Source organism: Schistocerca gregaria, chromosome 8 (genome assembly GCF_023897955.1).
Source record: "Schistocerca gregaria isolate iqSchGreg1 chromosome 8, iqSchGreg1.2, whole genome shotgun sequence".
In the NCBI taxonomy this organism is placed as follows: Eukaryota; Metazoa; Arthropoda; class Insecta; order Orthoptera; family Acrididae; genus Schistocerca; species Schistocerca gregaria.
The window spans coordinates 373,664,685-373,686,326 of record NC_064927.1 but is presented as its reverse complement, the minus strand read 5'-3'; the positions used below and the strand labels follow the sequence as shown (position 1 = coordinate 373,686,326).

The window sequence follows — 21,642 nt, the reverse complement described above, 5'->3', positions numbered from 1 at the left end:
CCCCAGTCTGGTCCGCCTCGGCAGGGGCTCCAGCCTCCCCAGTCTGGTCCGCCTCGGCAGGGGCTCCAGCCTCCCCAGTCTGGTCCGCCTCGGCAGGGGCTCCAGCCTCCCCAGTCTGGTCCGCCTCGGCAGGGGCTCCAGCCTCCCCAGTCTGGTCCGCCTCGACAGGGGCTCCAGCCTCCTCAGTCTGGTCCGCCTCGGCAGGGGCTCCAGCCTCCTCAGTCTGGTCCGCCTCGGCAGGGGCTCCAGCCTCCTCAGTCTGGTCCGCCTCGGCAGGGGCTCCAGCCTCCTCAGTCTGGTCCGCCTCGGCAGGGGCTCCAGCCTCCTCAGTCTGGTCCGCCTCGGCAGGGGCTCCAGCCTCCTCAGTCTGGTCCGCCTCGGCAGGGGCTCCAGCCTCCTCAGTCTGGTCCGCCTCGGCAGGGGCTCCAGCCTCCTCAGTCTGGTCCGCCTCGGCAGGGGCTCCAGCCTCCTCAGTCTGGTCCGCCTCGGCAGGGGCTCCAGCCTCCTCAGTCTGGTCCGCCTCGGCAGGGGCTCCAGCCTCCTCAGTCTGGTCCGCCTCGGCAGGGGCTCCAGCCTCCTCAGTCTGGTCCGCCTCGGCAGGGGCTCCAGCCTCCTCAGTCTGGTCCGCCTCGGCAGGGGCTCCAGCCTCCTCAGTCTGGTCCGCCTCGGCAGGGGCTCCAGCCTCCTCAGTCTGGTCCGCCTCGGCAGGGGCTCCAGCCTCCTCAGTCTGGTCCGCCTCGGCAGGGGCTCCAGCCTCCTCAGTCTGGACCAGTGTCGAAGGAGCTCCTGCATTCTCAGTTTGGTCTGCCTCCACAGCAGCTCCTACTGCCTCGTTTTGATCTGGCTCTGTCACAACTGGCAATGCCTCAGTCTGATCTGGAACTACAGCAGCTGATAATGAATCATTAACATCTGACTCCACAGCAGCTCCGACAGCCTCGCTTTGTGGCGGCTCCACTGCAGCTCCGACAGCCTCGCTTTGTGGCGGCTCCACTGCAGCTCCGACTGCCTCGGTTTGTGCCGGCTCCACTGCAGCTCCGACTGCCTCGGTTTGTGCCGGCTCCACTGCAGCTCCGACTGCCTCGGTTTGTGCCGGCTCCACTGCAGCTCCGACTGCCTCGGTTTGTGCCGGCTCCACTGCAGCTCCGACTGCCTCGGTTTGTGCCGGCTCCACTGCAGCTCCGACTGCCTCGGTTTGTGCCGGCTCCACTGCAGCTCCGACTGCCTCGGTTTGTGCCGGCTCCACTGCAGCTCCGACTGCCTCGGTTTGTGCCGGCTCCACTGCAGCTCCGACTGCCTCGGTTTGTGCCGGCTCCACTGCAGCTCCGACTGCCTCGGTTTGTGCCGGCTCCACTGCAGCTCCGACTGCCTCGGTTTGTGCCGGCTCCACTGCAGCTCCGACTGCCTCGGTTTGTGCCGGCTCCACTGCAGCTCCGACTGCCTCGGTTTGTGCCGGCTCCACTGCAGCTCCGACTGCCTCGGTTTGTGCCGGCTCCACTGCAGCTCCGACTGCCTCGGTTTGTGCCGGCTCCACTGCAGCTCCGACTGCCTCGGTTTGTGCCGGCTCCACTGCAGCTCCAACTGCCTCGGTTTGTGCCGGCTCCACTGCAGCTCCAACTGCCTCGGTTTGTGCCGGCTCCACTGCAGCTCCAACTGCCTCGGTTTGTGCCGGCTCCACTGCAGCTCCAACTGCCTCGGTTTGTGGGGGCTCCACTGCAGCTCCAACTGCCTCGGTTTGTGGGGGCTCCACTGCAGCTCCAACTGCCTCGGTTTGTGGGGGCTCCACTGCAGCTCCAACTGCCTCGGTTTGTGGGGGCTCCACTGCAGCTCCAACTGGTTCGGTTTGTGGGGGCTCCACTGCAGCTCCAACTGGTTCAGTTTGTGGCGGCTCCACTGCAGCTCCAACTGGTTCAGTTTGTGGCGGCTCCACGGCAGCTCCAACTGGCTCGGATTGTGCCGGCTCCACAGCAGCTGCAACTGCCTCAGTTTCCATTCCCTCAGTATGGTATGGAACCACAGTAACTGAAACTGCCTCAGGTTGGTGTGTCTGTGCAGCGGCTCCAACTGACTTAGTTGGGTCCTGCTCTGCAGCAGCTCCAACTGCTTCAGTTTGGGCCTGCTCTGCAGCAGCTCCAACTGCTTCAGTTTGGGCCTGCTCTGCAGCAGCTCCAACTGCTTCAGTTTGGGCCTGCTCTGCAGCAGCTCCAACTGCTTCAGTTTGGGCCTGCTCTGCAGCAGCTCCAACTGCTTCAGTTTGGGCCTGCTCTGCAGCAGCTCCAACTGCTTCAGTTTGGGCCTGCTCTGCAGCAGCTCCAACTGCTTCAGTTTGGGCCTGCTCTGCAGCAGCTCCAACTGCTTCAGTTTGGGCCTGCTCTGCAGCAGCTCCAACTGCTTCAGTTTGGGCCTGCTCTGCAGCAGCTCCAACTGCTTCAGTTTGGGCCTGCTCTGCAGCAGCTCCAACTGCTTCAGTTTGGGCCTGCTCTGCAGCAGCTCCAACTGCTTCAGTTTGGGCCTGCTCTGCAGCAGCTCCAACTGCTTCAGTTTGGGCCTGCTCTGCAGCAGCTCCAACTGCTTCAGTTTGGGCCTGCTCTGCAGCAGCTCCAACTGCTTCAGTTTGGGCCTGCTCTGCAGCAGCTCCAACTGCTTCAGTTTGGGCCTGCTCTGCAGCAGCTCCAACTGCTTCAGTTTGGGCCTGCTCTGCAACAGCTCCAACTGCTTCAGTTTGGGCCTGCTCTGCAGCAGCTCCAACTGCTTCAGTTTCGACCTGCACTGCAGCAGCTCCAGCTACCTCAGTTTTATCTGATTCTTCAATTATTTCCATTCTCTCAGTATGGTATGGCTCCACAGTAGCTGAAACTGTCTCAGTATGGTATGGCTCCACAGTAGCTGAAACTGTCTCAGTTTGGTCCAGCTCCACAGCAGCTTCAACTGACTCAGTTTGGTCCAGCTCCATAGCAGCTCTATCTGCCTCAGTTTGGTCCAGCTCCATAGCAGCTCTATCTGCCTCAGTTTGTTCCGGCTCCACAGCAGATGACACTGCCTCAGTTTGTTCTGGCTCCACAGCAGGTGACACTGCCTCAGTTTGTTCTGGCTCCACAGCAGGTGACACTGCCTCAGTTTGTTCTGGCTCCACAGCAAGTGACACTGCCTCAGTTTGTTCTGGCTCCACAGCAGGTGACACTGCCTCAGTTTGTTCTGGCTCCACAGCAGGTGACACTGCCTCAGTTTGTTCTGGCGCCACAGCAGGTGACACTGCCTCAGTTTGTTCTGGCGCCACAGCAGGTGACACTGCCTCAGTTTGTTCTGGCTCCACAGCAGGTGACACTCCCTCAGTTTGTTCTGGCTCCACAGCAAGTGACACTGCCTCAGTTTGTTCTGGCTCCACAGCAAGTGACACTGCCTCAGTTTGTTCTGGCTCCACAGCAGGTGACACTGCCTCAGTTTGTTCTGGCTCCACAGCAGGTGACACTGCCTCAGTTTGTTCTGGCTCCACAGCAGGTGACACTGCCTCAGTTTGTTCTGGCTCCACAGCAGGTGACACTCCCTCAGTTTGTTCTGGCTCCACAGCAGGTGACACTGCCTCAGTTTGTTCTGGCTCCACAGCAGGTGACACTGCCTCACTTTGTTCTGGCTCCACAGCAGGTGACACTGCCTCACTTTGTTCCGGCTCCACAGCAGGTGACACTGCCTCACTTTGTTCCGGCTCCACAGCAGGTGACACTGCCTCACTTTGTTCCGGCTCCACAGCAGGTGACACTGCCTCACTTTGTTCCGGCTCCACAGCAGGTGACACTGCCTCACTTTGTTCCGGCTCCACAGCAGGTGACACTGCCTCACTTTGTTCTGGCTCCACAGCAGGTGACACTGCCTCACTTTGTTCTGGCTCCACAGCAGGTGACACTGCCTCACTTTGTTCTGGCTCCACAGCAGGTGACACTGCCTCACTTTGTTCTGGCTCCACAGCAGGTGACACTGCCTCACTTTGTTCTGGCTCCACAGCAGGTGACACTGCCTCACTTTGTTCTGGCTCCACAGCAGGTGACACTGCCTCACTTTGTTCTGGCTCCACAGCAGGTGACACTGCCTCACTTTGTTCTGGCTCCACAGCAGATGACAGTGCCTCAGTTTGTTCTGGCTCCACAGCAGATGACACTGCCTCAGTTTGTTCTGATTCCACAGCAGATGACACTGCCTCAGTTTGTTCTGATTCCACAGCAGATGACACTGCCTCAGTTTGTTCTGATTCCACAGCAGATGACACTGCCTCAGTTTGTTCTGGCTCCACAGCAGATGACAGTGCCTCAGTTTGTTCTGGCTCCACAGCAGATGACAGTGCCTCAGTTTGTTCTGGCTCCACAGCAGATGACAGTGCCTCAGTTTGTTCTGGCTCCACAGCAGATGACAGTGCCTCAGTTTGTTCTGGCTCCACAGCAGATGACAGTGCCTCAGTTTGTTCTGGCTCCACAGCAGATGACAGTGCCTCAGTTTGTTCCGGCTCCACAGCAGGTGACACTGCCTCAGTTTGTTCCGGCTCCACAGCAGGTGACACTGCCTCACTTTGTTCCGGCTCCACAGCAGGTGACACTGCCTCAGTTTGTTCTGGCTCCACAGCAGGTGACACTGCCTCACTTTGTTCTGGCTCCACAGCAGGTGACACTGCCTCACTTTGTTCTGGCTCCACAGCAGGTGACACTGCCTCACTTTGTTCTGGCTCCACAGCAGGTGACACTGCCTCACTTTGTTCTGGCTCCACAGCAGGTGACACTGCCTCACTTTGTTCTGGCTCCACAGCAGGTGACACTGCCTCACTTTGTTCTGGCTCCACAGCAGGTGACACTGCCTCACTTTGTTCTGGCTCCACAGCAGGTGACACTGCCTCACTTTGTTCTGGCTCCACAGCAGATGACAGTGCCTCAGTTTGTTCTGGCTCCACAGCAGATGACACTGCCTCAGTTTGTTCTGATTCCACAGCAGATGACACTGCCTCAGTTTGTTCTGATTCCACAGCAGATGACACTGCCTCAGTTTGTTCTGGCTCCACAGCAGATGACAGTGCCTCAGTTTGTTCTGGCTCCACAGCAGATGACAGTGCCTCAGTTTGTTCTGGCTCCACAGCAGATGACAGTGCCTCAGTTTGTTCTGGCTCAACAGCAGATGACACTGCCTCAGTTTGTTCTGGCTCAACAGCAGATGACACTGCCTCAGTTTGTTCTGGCTCCACAGCAGATGACACTGCCTCAGTTTGTTCTGGCTCCACAGCAGATGACACTGCCTCAGTTTGGTCTCGCTCTTCATCAGCTAGCATTCCTTCTCTATGATCTAGCACTACATGTGACGCCATTGCTTCTGTTTGATCTGACTCTACAGGTACTGCTGCCTCCACAAATCCAGAGTCTACAACTGTTTCTGCCTCCTTCATTCCGTGTAGTTCCTCATCTCCATTTACCTTGAAAGCTAGCTCCATAGCTTCAGTTTGGTCTGGCTGCAGACCTGCTGCTGTCTTAGCTAGGTCTGGGTCTGGAGCAGCTGCCGCCGCCATTGCAGTCGCATCTGGTATCGGAGTTGCCGCCATCGATGCATTTGGGTCCGGTTCTGGAGGAGATTCTGCTGGTGCCTCAGCTGTGTCAGGTTCCCAAGCAGCTGCAGCAGTAGCAGCTTCTGCTACCACCTCTGTTGGGTTTGGTCCCTGAGCAGCTTTTGCTGCCACCCCAGTTGAGTCTGGTCCCTGAGCAGCTTCTGCTGCCACCCCAGTTGGGTCTAGTTCCTGAGCAACTTCTGCTGCCACCCCAGTCGGGTCTGGTTCCTGAGCAGCTTCTGCTACCACCTCAGTAAGGTCTGGTTCTGGAGCAGCTGCTGATGCTGCTGCCACCTCATCTAGGTCTGGTTCCAAAGCACCTGCTGTTGCCACCGCAGGCTGATCTGGTTTTGGAGCAGCTGCTGCTGCCGCCTCAGTCTGATCCGGTTCTGGAACAGCAGCTGCTGCCACCTCAGTCTGATCTGGTGCTGGAGCAGTAGTTGCTATGTCCATCACCTCAACTGGACTTGGTTCTGGTGCAGGTACAGCTAATGCCTCAGTTGGGTGTGGGTCTGATATTGTTTTTGTTGTTGCTGCCGCTGCTTCATTCAGATCTGGTTCTTGTGCACTTGCTGCTGCCTTAGCTTGGTCTGGTTCTAAAGCTGCCGTTAAAACTCCAGCATGGTCTGATTCAGAAACTGCAATCTCTGTCTCACCGTGATACTGTTCAGCAGTTGCCAACAATGTATCTGCTCCTTCTGGTTTTGCAGCTGCTATCTCTATTTTCTCTTGTTTCACTGTCCCAGATTTCTTTAGTTCCACTGACGACGCAGTTGCTGCAATGTTTTTCTCTGGTTTCATTTCAACAGTCTCAGTTTCATCAGACATTGCAGCCATCGCCCATATTTCTTCTTGCTTTTTGCCCACTGTCCCTGTTTGCTTCTGTTTCGCAACAGTTGCCTCCATCTGCAAATGCTCCAAAGTGCTTGCCTCCATTTGCTCGAATTCCTCAGCAACAGGCATCATTTGCACCCGTTCTTCAGTTAGAGGTGCAATGTGCTTACATTCCGAAGACATTACCTCCATTTTCTGTGGCTTCTCAGCAGCTTCCAGCTCCCCTGATACTCCCTGTTGCACCAGCTCCTCAACTGATGGCTCCTTTTTCTCCAGCTCCCTTCGTTCAGCCTGCCCTACCGCTGTCTTTGAAAGTTTTGGCTCCTCAGCTGCAGTTGCTGTTTGCTCCATTTCCTCAGCTGTCCCCAACACATTCTCCAGTTTCTCAGCCACTGTCTGTGTTTTCTCTGGCCTCTCATCCACTGCCATTGTTTTCTCTAGATCCTCACACAATACCTCCATTTCACCCTGCTCTTTAGCCACCTCATCCATTTTCTCTTGGTCGTCAGCTGCTGATTCAGACTGGTCAGTTTCTGCATTTGCTGGCACAGTTCCGATTCTCTTTTCGGCCACTGACAGTGTTTGGTCTGGAATAGTCTGCTTTGACGCCTTCGTCAGTGCCTCAGATTCACTTCTCTCTAAAACCATTGCCAAATTCTGCTCAGATTCCATTGCCAAAGTCTTCACTGGGTCTGCAGGTGCTGACCCAGTCTCCACAGCTTTCATTTGTCCTTCCTTCACACCAACTGCCTCTGTCTGCTCTAGTCCCGAATCCAATGACTCTGTCTTTCCTACCTCTGATGCACCCACATCTACTTGCTCTCCCTCTGCAGCAGCCGCATCCAACTGCTGCTCCTCTGGAACAACCAACCCCACTCGTTCTTCCTTTCTGGCAGATGCATCCATCTGCTCCCCCTCGCCAGCAGCCGCCTCCAGTTGCTCTACCACACTGGCAGCCGCCTCCAGTTGCTCTACCACACTGGCAGCCGCCTCCACCTGCCCCCCCTCTGCAGCAGCCGCCACCACCTGCCCCCCCTCTGCAGCAGCCGCCGCCGCCACCTGCGCCCCCTCTGCAGCAGCCGCCGCCGCCACCTGCCCCTCCTCTGCAGCAGCCGCCGCCGCCACCTGCCCCTCCTCTGCAGCAGCCGCCGCCGCCACCTGCCCCTCCTCTGCAGCAGCCGCCGCCACCTGCCCCTCCTCTGCAGCAGCCGCCGCCACCTGCCCCTCCTCTGCAGCAGCCGCCGCCACCTGCCCCTCCTCTGCAGCAGCCGCCGCCACCTGCCCCTCCTCTGCAGCAGATGCTTCCACCTGCTCCTCCTCTGCAGCAGATGCTTCCACCTGCTGCTCCTTTGGTTCTGCTGCCTCCATTTGCTCTTTGTTTGAATCAGATCCCTCTATTGGCTCTTTCTCGATAGCTATCGACCCAGTTTGCTCTGGCTCTGCATCTGGCACATTCAATTGCAATTTTTCATTACATTTTATTACAACAGTACTAGATTCCTGGCATAGTTTTTCTTGTGTTGTATTGCAGTTCACATTTTCAGCCTTCATGTGTACTCCTGCCACATCTGGTACTATTTTCCGTATTTCCGACCCGCAGCCAAGAGCAAATATATGATCATGTTCTTCATCAGTTTTTCGAGCAATATGTATCACTAAATCTTTTCCCATCACAAGATATTCAACTGTTTCATCTTTACTCGGTATTGCTGCGTTTTGTGCTATGTTGGATTCTTCACAGTGTTTCCCAGTGACAGTGCTGGGAACTGGTTTTGAATGGTGAGCAGTAGATATACTGTCTTCAACTGGTACCAATTCCTCGGTGTTAGCAATGGGTGACAATTTCTCATAAGTTGTCTCATCTTCATTTAGTTTGTGTTTTAGCCCTATGAGTTTAAATGTAATTTTATCCCCACATTTTCCATCAAAACCTTTAGGCAAAGTATCAAAGATCTTACTTCCTCCAGCCATCAGCACTAATTTTGTTTCTGTGGCAGTTATTTGCTTTTCAGCTTCTGTTTGCTGATTCTGCTCCTTTTGTGCAGTCTGTGACACTGTATCACTCATGCCTTTAGCATTATCACTTTCTTGATGGAGTTTATGATCACTACACAAAACGTTATCTTCTGGTGCTTTAAGAGCAAAAACTGATTTTTGGGAAACTTTTCCAGATGAATTTGACTGCTGTTCTGTGCAATTTTCTTCAGAAACATTAGATTTACCAGTTTCAGTGACACTAGTCTGAGCTTTAGTTTTCAAGGTAGTTTTATCTAACCTTGATTCTTTATTTTCACTTAGGGGAACTTCCCTACAGGAATCTGAATCTTCAGCTACAGACTGCACCATATTTCCCATACAGCAGTCATCTACCACCAAATCTTTCAATTTGTCCTTTGATGATATGTGCATTTCATATTTCTCAGGACATGACTTCACAGTAACAGCATCAACACTTTCCATTTCTCCACCAATGTCTTGCTGAACAGGTGCCACAACTTCCACATCCATTTCAGTCTGTGAAGGGGGTTCATGCACTTCCTTTTTGCATTCTTCTTTGTCCCAATTTTGTTTGACAACTGTTTCTTTAATCGGGTCATTTACTTTTAACTGTGATGATTTACTCTTCATTTGCATATTTTGTTCAGGTTGTACTGATTCTTCTTGGGACTTTTCATTCTTATTATGTAAGTTTGAACTGATATCTGAAGTTGACTTACCAGATATATCATCATCATTTATAATTTCCATTTCATTCTCCACAGCATCTGTGACCAAATCTGTAAGAACTGTTTTTATCTCCTCTTGGACTTCTGAAGTAGCAGATTTTTTATCCAACTCATTCCTCTCAAGTTTGCGTGTGCATGAATTATGTTCATCAGATACCATGCTGACTTCCTGTTCTGATACCAACTTTGCTTCACTCAATGATGGCATTGAATCTGCACCTGGAGATATGCTAGTTTTACTCTCTTCTTCTGGTTTTAATATTTTCTGATTCAATGAATTTCCTTTGGGCTGTGGAGATTCTGTGCCTACTTTACAACTAGTATCAACAAAATAGTTTACACTAGAATCTGTAGAATTCTGTTCTTTCTCATGTTTCTCCTCCTCCATATTCTGGTTTCCAACTGCACTATCATGTAATGCAACATCAGATTTGCACAGCGCGCGTTTTCCATCCCTATACTTCATATCCACCTCCACTGACCCCTCTTCTTTAGTTGACTCTAAGGATACTTGATCCAATGAAGACAAATTGGAAGACTCGACAAAATTCTCTGCATGCTCCTTTAAACTCCCATTCCCATTATCTTCACAATCTGGAGCACTGTGCAATTCAGAGGAGTCTTTATTTATGTTTTTATGTTTGAAACCACTATGAGAAGTTGCACAGTCCTCACTACATAATTCGTAAGAGCTGGAATGGGATGCCTCTTCTGTGGCTGTAAGTACGATTCCTGTATGGCCCAGTTTCTTTTGAGATGGCTTTTCGTCCTCTTTACAATCTGAAGACAAAACAGTACTTGAAACAGCTGACCCTGAAGCATCCTGACTACCTATTTCAGTAACATGTGGGTTTTCAACTGGTGAAAGAACAGCAACTGTTTCAACATCAGTCTTTATCTCACTTACAGATGAAATCTGCGTTTCAGTCTCTGACTCAGTCTGTCTATCAGGTTGGTCAACAGTATCCAGTGCAGAATGCTTTAAAATCTCACTCCCTCCATCAGTCAGTGGAACACTGGCATCAGTGTTTCCGCTACTTTGTTTTAAGTTTTGTTTCACTTCTGTCTCACTTAAATGAGACGTTTCACTTCCTTCTGAATGTCGAAAAGGAGAAACCAATGCTTCTGCACATTCCACCGTTGTTTTTTTTACGTTTTCTGTTTCTTCATTACATGTGGAACTTTCTCTGCAAGAAAGTTCACATTTTGTGCTTTCATTTCCATCCTCTGGATGGATTTTGGAAATGTCTGATTGGATTTGCAACCTATCAGTCTTATGACTCTCTCTAGCAGTATCAGTCTCCATTAGCACAGAGCTTGTTACACAGCTCTTATCAGTCTCATGTGAACAGCCAATACTGGCTAAAATTTCAGTCTTCTCAGATGAACTACAAACTACGTTTTCCACAGTACCAACAGTGGATTTCAGATCTGTAGTTTCACTTCCATTTAATTTGGAAGACAATACTGAGCTAACAGTCTTTTCCTGCAACATCACATTGCAATCTTGTGTACATGGATGCATTTCTTTGGAAATCTGAGTATTGGTGATGCTAGTTTTAACTTGAGTATTAGTAATATTACTTTCTACATACATTTGCTCTGATGGCGCACCAGATGAATTTTCTGTTCTGACCACAGAACTAACTGAACATTCTACCTTCCCAGCCTGAACTGCAGTATTTATGGAACCTTCTGACCCACTGTCATGCTGTGTATTTACTTCACTGTCATTAGTTACACTAACTTTCAACTTTTTCCTACTTGACTCATGGCCTTCACTGTCTATAATGTCACTGTCACAACCTACCTCTATATTAGTTTCTTCAGTTTCTAATTTCTTTTTTACAGTCTCTGCCTCCAAGCCTACTGACAGGGATGTAACATGGGCTTGTAATGGGGCATTTAATTTATTGTTTTGTGGGACCACCTCTACAGAAGTTCTTTCTGTAGACCGGTCAACTTTTAAATCACACTGCTTAGAATCTACAGCACTTTGAAAACTAGTCTCCAGTACCTTATCTACATGACGTTGCTTGCTTCCACCTCCAGTGCTCTGACTTTTTGTGTCCATAACATTCTTTACTGCAGATGGATCTTTTTCACTATCACTAGCAACCAGTCTGCTGCTGCGCCTAGTTCTCCTTTCTGGTATAGGGGTAACATCAATTTTTATGTTAGTACTATGGAATGCAGATAAACTCTGTTCAGTCTTCAGTTTTTTCTTATTGGGAGCACCATCCTCAGAATAACTGTCTGATTTCTCACCTGAATCCGTAGTCTTCTTCTCCCTTTTCGTAGCCCTTGTACATATAGATGACACCTGATGCTTTGTAGATGTTACTTGATCTTGTGGTTCCGTTTTCACATCTTCACTCACAGAGGAAGATGCTGAATCTCCGTTTTCTGCAGATGACAATCGCCTTTTGGGAGTCCCATTTGGGCCTGTGGGTACATGGTAATCATTCAGCAATGCCTGACTGTAGCATGATGTGTCTGATTTCAATACTTCACGGACTGCCATTGTAGCATATGTAGAAGATGGTAGACAGAAGTCCAAAATGAGGGCTTTATAAACTCCATCTGTTAAAACAAAATATACATATACACATTTAGTGAAGACTTATTTTAATATAAATTTAAATGTTTTAAGGAAGAACATGTTTTTAGGCTTGTTTGTTTACATGCTTAAAACAGATGTCAGAAGATTGTTTTACACCATACAGGGTGGTCACAAGCAGTTTGAAAAGCCTGTAAGGTTATTCCAGTGTACACTGTCCAGACAGCAACACAAAAATTGGGCATCGGATGATAGTGCACGAGACCGCTGAGCTGTTGGCTCAGGTTCAATCCTTACTATCATCAATGCAATAAGCACAAATGACACTAATTGCATCTGGTGGGTCAGTTGAATTTACACAAGCAACAGCTGACTGGGTAACTACAATGCTAATTAACTCAGAAATGGAAGAACATATCAAATTTTTTCTTAACAATTCTTTCTCAGCACAACCTACTGTGCTACATTCTTATAAGCTTTTCAAACTGTTTCTGACTGCTATGTACAATACTTATTGAATATTTTAGTGCAACGAAATCTTTATATATATATATTTCTGTATGACTGACACAAAATACTATTCTATGCCAACACTGACAGGAAATGACGAGACTGACGCTGAGCGAAACATTGCACCTTTCTCACACACTCACATGGTAGTAAATCCAAAGAGTTTATTTGTTTAACTCATTAGGGAAGTCCAGATTATTCATTGTCAGTACCATTTAATATCCAGTTAAGAATTATTAATATGCACCAATCAAACCACATACAATAAAACATGACTAGCACATGGTTAGTCCCACCGATGAGCACACCTCAAACACAAAATTATGTAACCAGTTCTGTCACTAATGCAGGTTACATACTGGAAGTTTCTGTCTCTCCAATCTGCCAGTTACTAAAGCAGATAAATACAGAACACAAAGCAATAATGTTAACACAAGAGCCAGTACTCTATTATTGAAAAGATGGAATATTTATTTCACCAGCTTACTCAAACACATTTTCCCAAGCCTTCTTAATTTAATTTATTCATGACTCATCACGTTCCACATATACAGTAAAGGAGAAACTTCAATGATGTGAAATATGTCAAACCACACCTTAATAGAAGATAACAAAGATACACAAACTCATTCTGTACACATGAATAACAATAACCATTCAAAGTAATTGGATAGATTAAAAAATGTACTCACCAAGTGGCAGCAGGAGAAACACACACACACACACACACACACACACACACACACACACACACACACACACACACAAAGGTTTAAGGTATGCAAGATTTCAGAGCCAGTGGCTCCTTCCGGCATGAGGAATGAGGACTGAAATGTAAGGAAGAGGTATGAAGGAAAAGGACTAGAGGTGTTTAGGAAAAAGGTTAGATTTCAGAGAAGTCGTACAGAATGCCAGCCAAGGGAGACTTACCCAACAGGATAGGAAGAGAAGACTGACTATTGGGAACTGAATTGGACAAGATTAGAAAATCTGAGAGCTTAAAGGTGGAAGACACGGTTAACACATACAACAGAGATTATTGCTAAAATATTGTGAACAAATTAATATGAGTGAAAAGTTAAGTGGAATGTCTTGTATAAGAGGTGGAGGGGGGGGGGGGGGCATTGAAAAGTAGACTGGTCAGGAAATGAAAGACCCAGAAACCTAAAGCAGAGTGAACAACAGAATGGTTACTGTTACTAAATACTGAGACAGAAGAAATTTCCATAAATCAAGGCCAGGTGGGTGGCAAGAACCTAGAGCATGTTGTAGTGCTAGTTCTCACCTGCAGAGTTCTGAGTAACTGGTGTCTGGGAGAAGAATTCAGATGCCACGTGTGGTGATCAGGCACCCAAGTCATGATTATTATGTTGTAGAGAATGTTCTGTAACACGACATCGCGTGCTACCAGTGTACACACTATGCCCATTCTTCCTAACTGATAACTTGGTGGTAGTCATGAAATGTAAAATGCTGCACAGTGTTTACATAACAGCTGGTATATGATGTGTTCTTGCACAGGTGGCACTTCCTTTGATAGTTTATGTTTAGTCAGTTACAAAGCTGGTAGAGCGGTGGTAGGAGGTGCATCTGGCAAGTCTTGCAGTGGAAATGGTTGCAGGGGTAGGAGCCACAGGGTACGGAGATGGGTGCAGAGGGAGCATAGGGTCTGGCAATGATATTTTGGAGATTGGGAGAGCGACAAAAAGCTATTCTAGGTGTGGTGTCCAAAATCTCAGTCAGAATGGATTTCATTTCAGGGCAGAATTTTAGGAAGTCATTGCCTTGTCAAAGTAGCTGATTAAAACATTCAAGACCAGGATAATACCAAGTGACAAGTGGTGTGCTCTGAAGAAGTTTTTTGGAGGGATCAGCATACTAGAATTAGATCTGCTTTTGAACTAGGCTGCTAGGTTAATTACGTCCAGTGAAGGCTGAGATGAGAATGGCGGTGTATTGCTGTGAAGAGTCTGCATCCAAATGAATATGTTCGACTCTAATGCAACGGCTGCATGGGAGAGAACGTTTGACATGGGAAGGATGGAAACTGTCAAAATGAAAATGTCATCAATGTACCTAAACCAAAATACGGGCTGAAGGCTTACAGATCCCAGGAAAGCCCTCTCCAAGCGAGTGTAACATTCACCAGGAACTGCTTTTTTTGAGAGTCAATACTGAAACAGCTACAGTTGAAAGCCTTTTTGACATGATCAATACTTTTTTGAAACAGGATTTCATGGAACAGCTGCAGTGGAGTGGGCACAGATGGAGTTTGCTCAATGTTTAGAATTGAAGATCATTTTCCCAACACTCATAACTACAAAATTTGCAAAAGTTAATTACATACATATTCAGGTACTCCTGAAAGAGATGATACATTGCCGTACATGGATTTCATCAAAATGTACCATTTGCCTGTTACTCTTACACACAAAATTGAAAATTTTCCAAACTCAACATCCACAACAAACGATGTTTTGGAAAGTGTCAACTGCTTGTGATAGCCATTTCTCAATGAAGTCGCTCTTTACTTCTGTATCAGGAGTCACAATTACATGCCCCCTCTTAGAATATTTGACACCCTTGAAAAGGAGTTAAGCAAACTTCAAACCATGCATTACCAGCACACTATCATGAGGCTCTGACCACCACAGTATTTGTATGGTTCTGGGCAATGAATGGCGCATGTACGATTCCAAGAATACTGCTAACAGATTAATAATGTATGGCTACTCAAAAAGAAGGAAAAGATTTTAAATATTTATGGCTTCCAAACTACAAAAGACAGAAACATGACTCCATCGTTCCTGGAAAGGGAAAGTTGAAATTTTTATGCATTAGTGTGAGCACCACATGTTACATAGCAAATATCATAATGGTGGCTCATTTCCTGCTACACACGAAGCACCTGGTTTCTTGTTATTGAATACACAGCTTCAACAATGCAATGTCCCACACTTTCAAGAGTGTCAGGCATTGGGGGGGGGGGGGGGGGGATAAAAACACAGTCTTTTAAATAATCCCATAGGTAAAAGTCACACCGTGTTAAGCCTGGAGACATCTGAGACCACTGACGATGAAGTTCATCTTCTGCTGCTCCTCTTCGAATACAATGTAAAGTAACCAGTTTTGAAGACTGTCTAGTTAGGTTAGTCCTGTCACAGTTTTCTCCATGAAGAAGAAAGCAGCAGCACTGATGGGTGTATGATACAAACGTTTACTTTGACTGTTCATATTTTGAACTGTTGTCTGTCCAGAAACGTTTTGAATTATGATGCTACATTACATAATTTGGGAGATATATATGTTTGAAGCCTGTTCCTTCTTTTTGTCTTCCTTCCTTCCTTCCTTCCGAATAGCAGTATATATAGGCACTGCCATCCGCAAAGTCAAAACAACATGCTTTTCCCCTCCAATCATTGTTTAAGTGAAGAAAACTAATGTAGATAATTCCGAGAATGCTGTTCGACCAGCTGTACTAAGATCTACAAACCATGTGAGTGCCAAAAAGGTGATGATGCAAAGAAAACTAAGGAGATTTGCTATATCATAAGAAGCAGCTCGAGAGTTCAATGAGAAGGTCCTAAAGTGTTTCAATAATCGATGTCCTTGCAAAGAAAAACAGTGAAAACTTCGAAGAAAAATTTACGGGCCTTCTAATATAAATGGCATATGGATTAACAGCACTGGACAAGTTCACTGATGTAATATGTAGATGACACTAAGCTTTTTTTAAAAAAAATTTATGTGCATCCTTTTGGCAGGAGGCCTTTGGGACGACTGCCATTTACTATTGTGACAAAACAAAACATCTACAGCCATCCTTATGATTTGATTTTATTTTGTTGCAACCAGTTTCAAAGTTTCAATGCACCATTTTCTGAGTACACAGTTATGCTGACAACTGATGTGATATAAAAACTGGGTGATCAAAAAGTCAGTATAAATTTGAAAACTTGATAAACCACAGAATAATGTAGACAGAGAGGTAAAAACTGACACACATGTTTGAAATGACATGGGGGTTTATTAGAACAAAAAAATAAAAATAAATAATAAATAATTCACAAAATGTCCGACAGATGGCGCTGGACAGCAAAACGTCAGTGACAATTATGTATAAAAGGAGCTCTAATGAGAAAGAGAACCAGATGCGCCAGCAGTCGCAGCATGTTGACGTTACCTGAAAAGGCGCTTTTAGTGAAGCTGTATTATCAGAATGGGGAGTGTGCTAGTTCAGCGTTACGATCCTATTGCCATAGGAAGGGGATTCAAATGGGTAAAGGTCCACTGATAAATGCAGCTGTGGCAAGAATGATTTCAAAGTTCAAAGCCACGGGTTCTTTAGACGACAGACCCTGTAGTGGCCAAACGAGCACAAGGCGTAACGCTGCTGAGACAGTTCAGGAAGAAATGGAGACTGTAGCTGGATCATCTATGCATGGGGAAGTCAGCGCTCGTGAAGTCTCATGTCGCACCGGCATTCCATACACTACTGTTCGGTTGGCACTTAGGCGTACCCTCCGATGCTATCCGTACAAAATCCATTGGTGTCATGTACTGGTACCTGGCGATTTAGTGATGTGGAGGGCATTTGCAGTGTGGGCGTTTCAAAAGATGGTGGAAGATGATGATTGGTTGAGTAACGTGTTGTTGAACCACGAAGCTCATTTCACGCTCCGAGGGTCTGTCAATGTCCACAACTGCAGAATTTGGGCTACTGAAAATCCTAGAACTGTCATGGAAACTCCATTGCATGACGAGAAAGCGAAGGTATGGGTTGGATTTACCACATCCACCGTTATCGGGCCTTTTTTTTCTGCCAGGAAATGCACGATTCTGGTTTTGTAACTGCTACCGTGACGGGTGAGAGGTAAGCCGATATGTTACAGAATCGCATCATCCCCAACCTGGCTGATAAACACCTGATGGAACCTACAATGTTTATGCAGTATGGCGCTCCACCCCATATTGCTAGACGCGTGAACGATCTCCTACGCGCGTCGTTTGTAATGATCATGTGCTCAGCCGCCACTTTTGTCATGCTTGGCCTCCCAGGTCCCCAGACCTCAGTCCGTGCGATTATTGGCTTTCGGGTTACCTGAAGTCGCAAGTGTATCATCATCAACCAACAGCTCTGGGGATGCTGAAAGACAACATTTGACAACAGTGCCTCACCCTAACTCTGGACATGCTTTACAGTGCTGTTCACAACATTATTCGTCGACTACAGCTATTGTTGATGAGTGATGGTGGACATATGGAGCATTTCCTGTAAAGATCATCATCTTCGCTTTGTGTCACTTTGTTATGCTAATTATTGCTATTCTGATCAGATGAAGAGCCATCTGTCAGACATTTTTTGAGCTTTTGTATTATTTCGGTTCTAATAAAACCCCATGTCATTTCAGGCATGTGTGTCAATTTGTACCTCTCTATCTACATTATTCCAGGATTTATTCAGTTTTCATATACTGACTTTTTGGTCACCCAGTATACATATAAGGATAATATCAACCCATACCACATCAACAACAGCCTGAAGATGGCACATTGAAACTGGTTGCAACAAAATTAAATAAAATCATAAGGCTGGCTGTAGGTGTTTTATTTTGTCACTAAGTTTTATGGTCACATCTACAGAATAGAAAGGACTATGCAAACGAAAACTAATTAATGTAAAATAATTCAAAAAAGTTAAAAACTGCTTCATTATAAGAAGTTAAGCAGGATTTATGACAAACAAACGGCACATAAGGTTATCATCATAAAATGCAAAGCCTTTGGAATCCTATATAAAAATCACACATTCCCACAGAAAGATAAAAAAACCACGGAGAAACAGTGTATAGAGGAGCACAAGAAGCAAAAGAGATATTTCATGAAGAGACTTTGTGAAGACAAGATGAAAACAAGATCTTTAATGTCTCCTTGTAGGTGTAGGACTACATTTTTGTTTGCAATCACATAATGAGTCTTTGTGGGATTACTGCTTAAATTGTTAACTGTGAACCATTTGTAGGCCTGTTAAGCTATAATATGACCTGACACTTTCACGATGGGGTTTGTATCCTGGAGTATAAGGCTTGTGACATTAGAAACCCTTAAAGATTCATCCACACAGTGCCCAAACCATGATGCTTATGGTTATCACTCAATTTCAGAGTGGGTAGCACATTTCACCTCCCTATACAAGTAAATTCAAGCATTCCATCATATTAATATATGGAAATGGAAAAAGAGCCCTGGAAGAAGTCGAAACAAGGCCCTGGGAGTAGATGACGTTCCATTCAAACTACTAAGAGTGTTTGGAGAGCCAACCATGACAAAACAACTCTTCCACCTGGCGAGCAAGATGTTCGAGACGTGAAAACCATCAGACTTCAAGAAGAATGTAGTAATTTAAATTACAAAGAAAGCAGGTACTGATGTGTGTGAAAATTACCAAACTATCAGTTTAATAAGTCAAGGTTGCAAAATACTAACAGGAATCCTTCAGAGAAGAAGAACGAAAAAACTGTCAAAAGTCGACCTCCAGGAAGATCATTTTGGATTCTGGAGGAATGAAGAAACACGCGAGGCAATACTGACCTACTACTCCTTACAGAAAATAGGTTAAGAAAAGGCAAACTTATGTTTATAGAACCTGTAGATATGAGAAAGCTTTTGACAATGTAGACTGGAAATTCTAAAGGCAGCAGGGGTAAAATAGAGGGAGCAAAAGACTATTCACAATTTCCATAGAAGCTAGATGGCGCTTATAAGATTTGGTGGGTTTGAAAGGAAAGCAGTGGTTGAGAAGGGAGTGAGACATGATTGTAGCCTATCCTCGATGTTATTCAAACTTCACATTGAGCAACAGAAAAGGAAACAAAAGAAAAATCTGGAGTGGGAATTAAAGTCCATGGAGAAGAAATAAAAACTTTGAGGTTTGTCGACGACTACTTAATTCTGTCAGAGACAGTAAAGGACTTGGAAAAGCAGTTGAATGGAATTAACAGTGTCATGAAAGGAGCACATAAGATGAACATCAACAAATGCAAAACGAGGACAATGGAATGCAGTCGGGTTACATAAGGTGATGCTGAGTCAGTCTGATAAGGAAATGAGACATGTAAAGTAGTAGATAGTTTTGCTATTTGGACAGTAAAATAACTCATGATGGTCAAAGTAGGGGACATATAAAATGTAGACTGGTAAAGGCAAGAAAAGCATTTCCAGAGAAGAAATTTGTTAACACTGAGTACAGATTTGAGAGTCAGGAAGTCTTTTCTGAAAGTTTTTGTATGGAGTGTAGCCATGGGTGGAAGTGAAACATGGATGATAAACAGTTTAGACAAGAGGAGAATAGAAAGCTTTTGAAATGTGGTGCTACAGAAGAATGCTGAAGATTAGAGGGGTAGGTCATATAACTAATGAGGAGTTACTGAAAAGAATTGGGGAGGAAAAAAGCTGTGGCACAACCTGGCAAGAAGGGATCAGTTGGTATGACACATTCTGAGACATCAAGGTAGCACCAATGTAGCACTGGAGGGAAATGTGAGGGGTAAAAATCACACAGTGAGACCAAGAGATGAATACAGTAAGAAGATTCAAATAATCTAGGCTGCAGTAGTTACCTGGAGGTGAAGAGGCTTGCATGGGAGAGAGTACCATGGAGAGCTGCATCAAACCAGTCTTTGGACTGATTACCACAACAGCAGCAGCAGCAGCACCAGCACCACCACCACTTACTACTACTACTACTGTACTATGGAATCACAAAGAGACAAAGGTATTTTGCTCAATTTCCAGTTACATAGCTTCCACAATGATGAGAAGCTTAGAAACATGGACAGTTGGACATTGCATGGCCCATGTATGAAATTCTTGAGGGAACTGTAATTTGCACAACTGGATATCCACATTTAGTCAAAGTGTTTGCCTCAGATAATGTAAAAATTTCTGACGTGCCTTTCATTTTGTCTAATGTATGTTTAATACTTTGCAGCCATTTAAAACAGTTTTTTTCCCTTTTTGGAACATTGAGCAGTAGATTAAGTCATGGTTCTTAATCCTACAACAAATGTGTTATTTTGGAGATAAAACTCTCAAAGTGATAGAAAATTCAGTGTCATATGAGCCCATGTAACAGCTCCCCATAAACCCACTGCACAATGACTCTAACATTCACCTATTATGGAAAGTTCGAGAATGACCTCTATGCCAACCCACATGGATCAGTAAAAGATCTTAGTTTCCCTTCATCCTGACAACTGGTGAATCACCGTCATTCTGGGGTCTAAGCGAAAGGCTATTCCCTTCTAACCTTTTTCAACCTATCTTCTCTCTTCTTTAACTTTGGCAGTATCAGAATTTCAGCTCCTCAAATTTCAACAGTATGGCAGGACTATAAAAATAGAAGGAACTCCACCTTTACATATGAATAACGACTGCCAAATTACAACTTCTTGACCAAAGCAAAAACTGACTGGTAATGAAAGTACAGAAAAGAATACAATGATGAGACAGAAGAACTATGGAAACATGAGGCAATAGGTATAAACTAGGTAAAACAAATTTTGATTGTGGGCTAAAGTACAAACTCAAGTTTCGACGATCTCTGTGCACATCTTGCAAAGAAAATGATCTCCCACAATGAAGTCATTAAAGTCCTGTGCTGTATTTTTGTCTGTAAAAATATATTTGCCAATTTGTTTAGCACCTGTGAGTTTAGGTTTCTTGCTTGACTTGTCAGAATAGATACCACCAAAAGAAACTGCCTGCACTTTACACTGTTCCATGTAATAATTATTTTATATTTGTGTCATCTAAATAGAATTCAACATTCCACTTTGACATACCTTTTTCATCTTCTGGTGGCGTAACTTTCTGCATTTCCTCAAGATCAGAAAGCACCAAAGTAGTTTGTGGATCTGAATAATGCATTATTTTCCAGCTCACATTTGTAGGACGAACTGCAATGTGTCTGTAAGCACCTCCCACGGAATAAGCTCTGAAAAACAAAGATGAAAGATTTGGTATTTGAGCGTAGAACTACAAACATGTCTGCTACTTGTGTGATACACCAATGAAACTTCTTTGTAATCACCTTTATAGGCCTTAATGAATTCCATTACACAGTCTCTTGTATCCTGATGATAATGCAGCCAGAAATATCTCTGAGAACGAAGGAAGTATACCGACAAATTTGGTAAAGTACCTCAAATGCTATTGGTGTATCAAAAATTTAAATAAAACTACTAAATTATTTCAAATGATTTTGCAGCAGTACTAGCTCATGGAGAGGAGATGGGAGGAGTAGGTAAGTAGAGTAATGGATTTCTAGAATAGTTAGCAGTATCCATAGACGTAGAGTTTACAACTTGGAAGGGGGAAAACAAAGAATATCAAGGTGACTGAATAACGCAAAGTAATAAGACATGTTTTACAGTATC

The 21,642-nt window shown here is 45.8% G+C and overlaps 1 protein-coding gene across 1 annotated transcript in view; it reads right to left on the bottom strand.

Annotated features, from left to right (window-relative positions):
- LOC126285200 (uncharacterized) overlaps positions 1 to 21,642 on the bottom strand; it is a 111,664-nt gene that overhangs the window by 8,022 nt on the left and 82,000 nt on the right. The window contains exons 10-13 of the mRNA XM_049984506.1: positions 21,049 to 21,200; positions 7,688 to 11,718; positions 7,436 to 7,567; positions 179 to 7,405 (exon numbers count right to left, since the gene is read on the bottom strand). Coding sequence (XP_049840463.1) covers positions 179 to 7,405; positions 7,436 to 7,567; positions 7,688 to 11,718; positions 21,049 to 21,200 — 11,542 coding nt within the window. The remainder of the gene's footprint in view (positions 1 to 178; positions 7,406 to 7,435; positions 7,568 to 7,687; positions 11,719 to 21,048; positions 21,201 to 21,642) is intronic.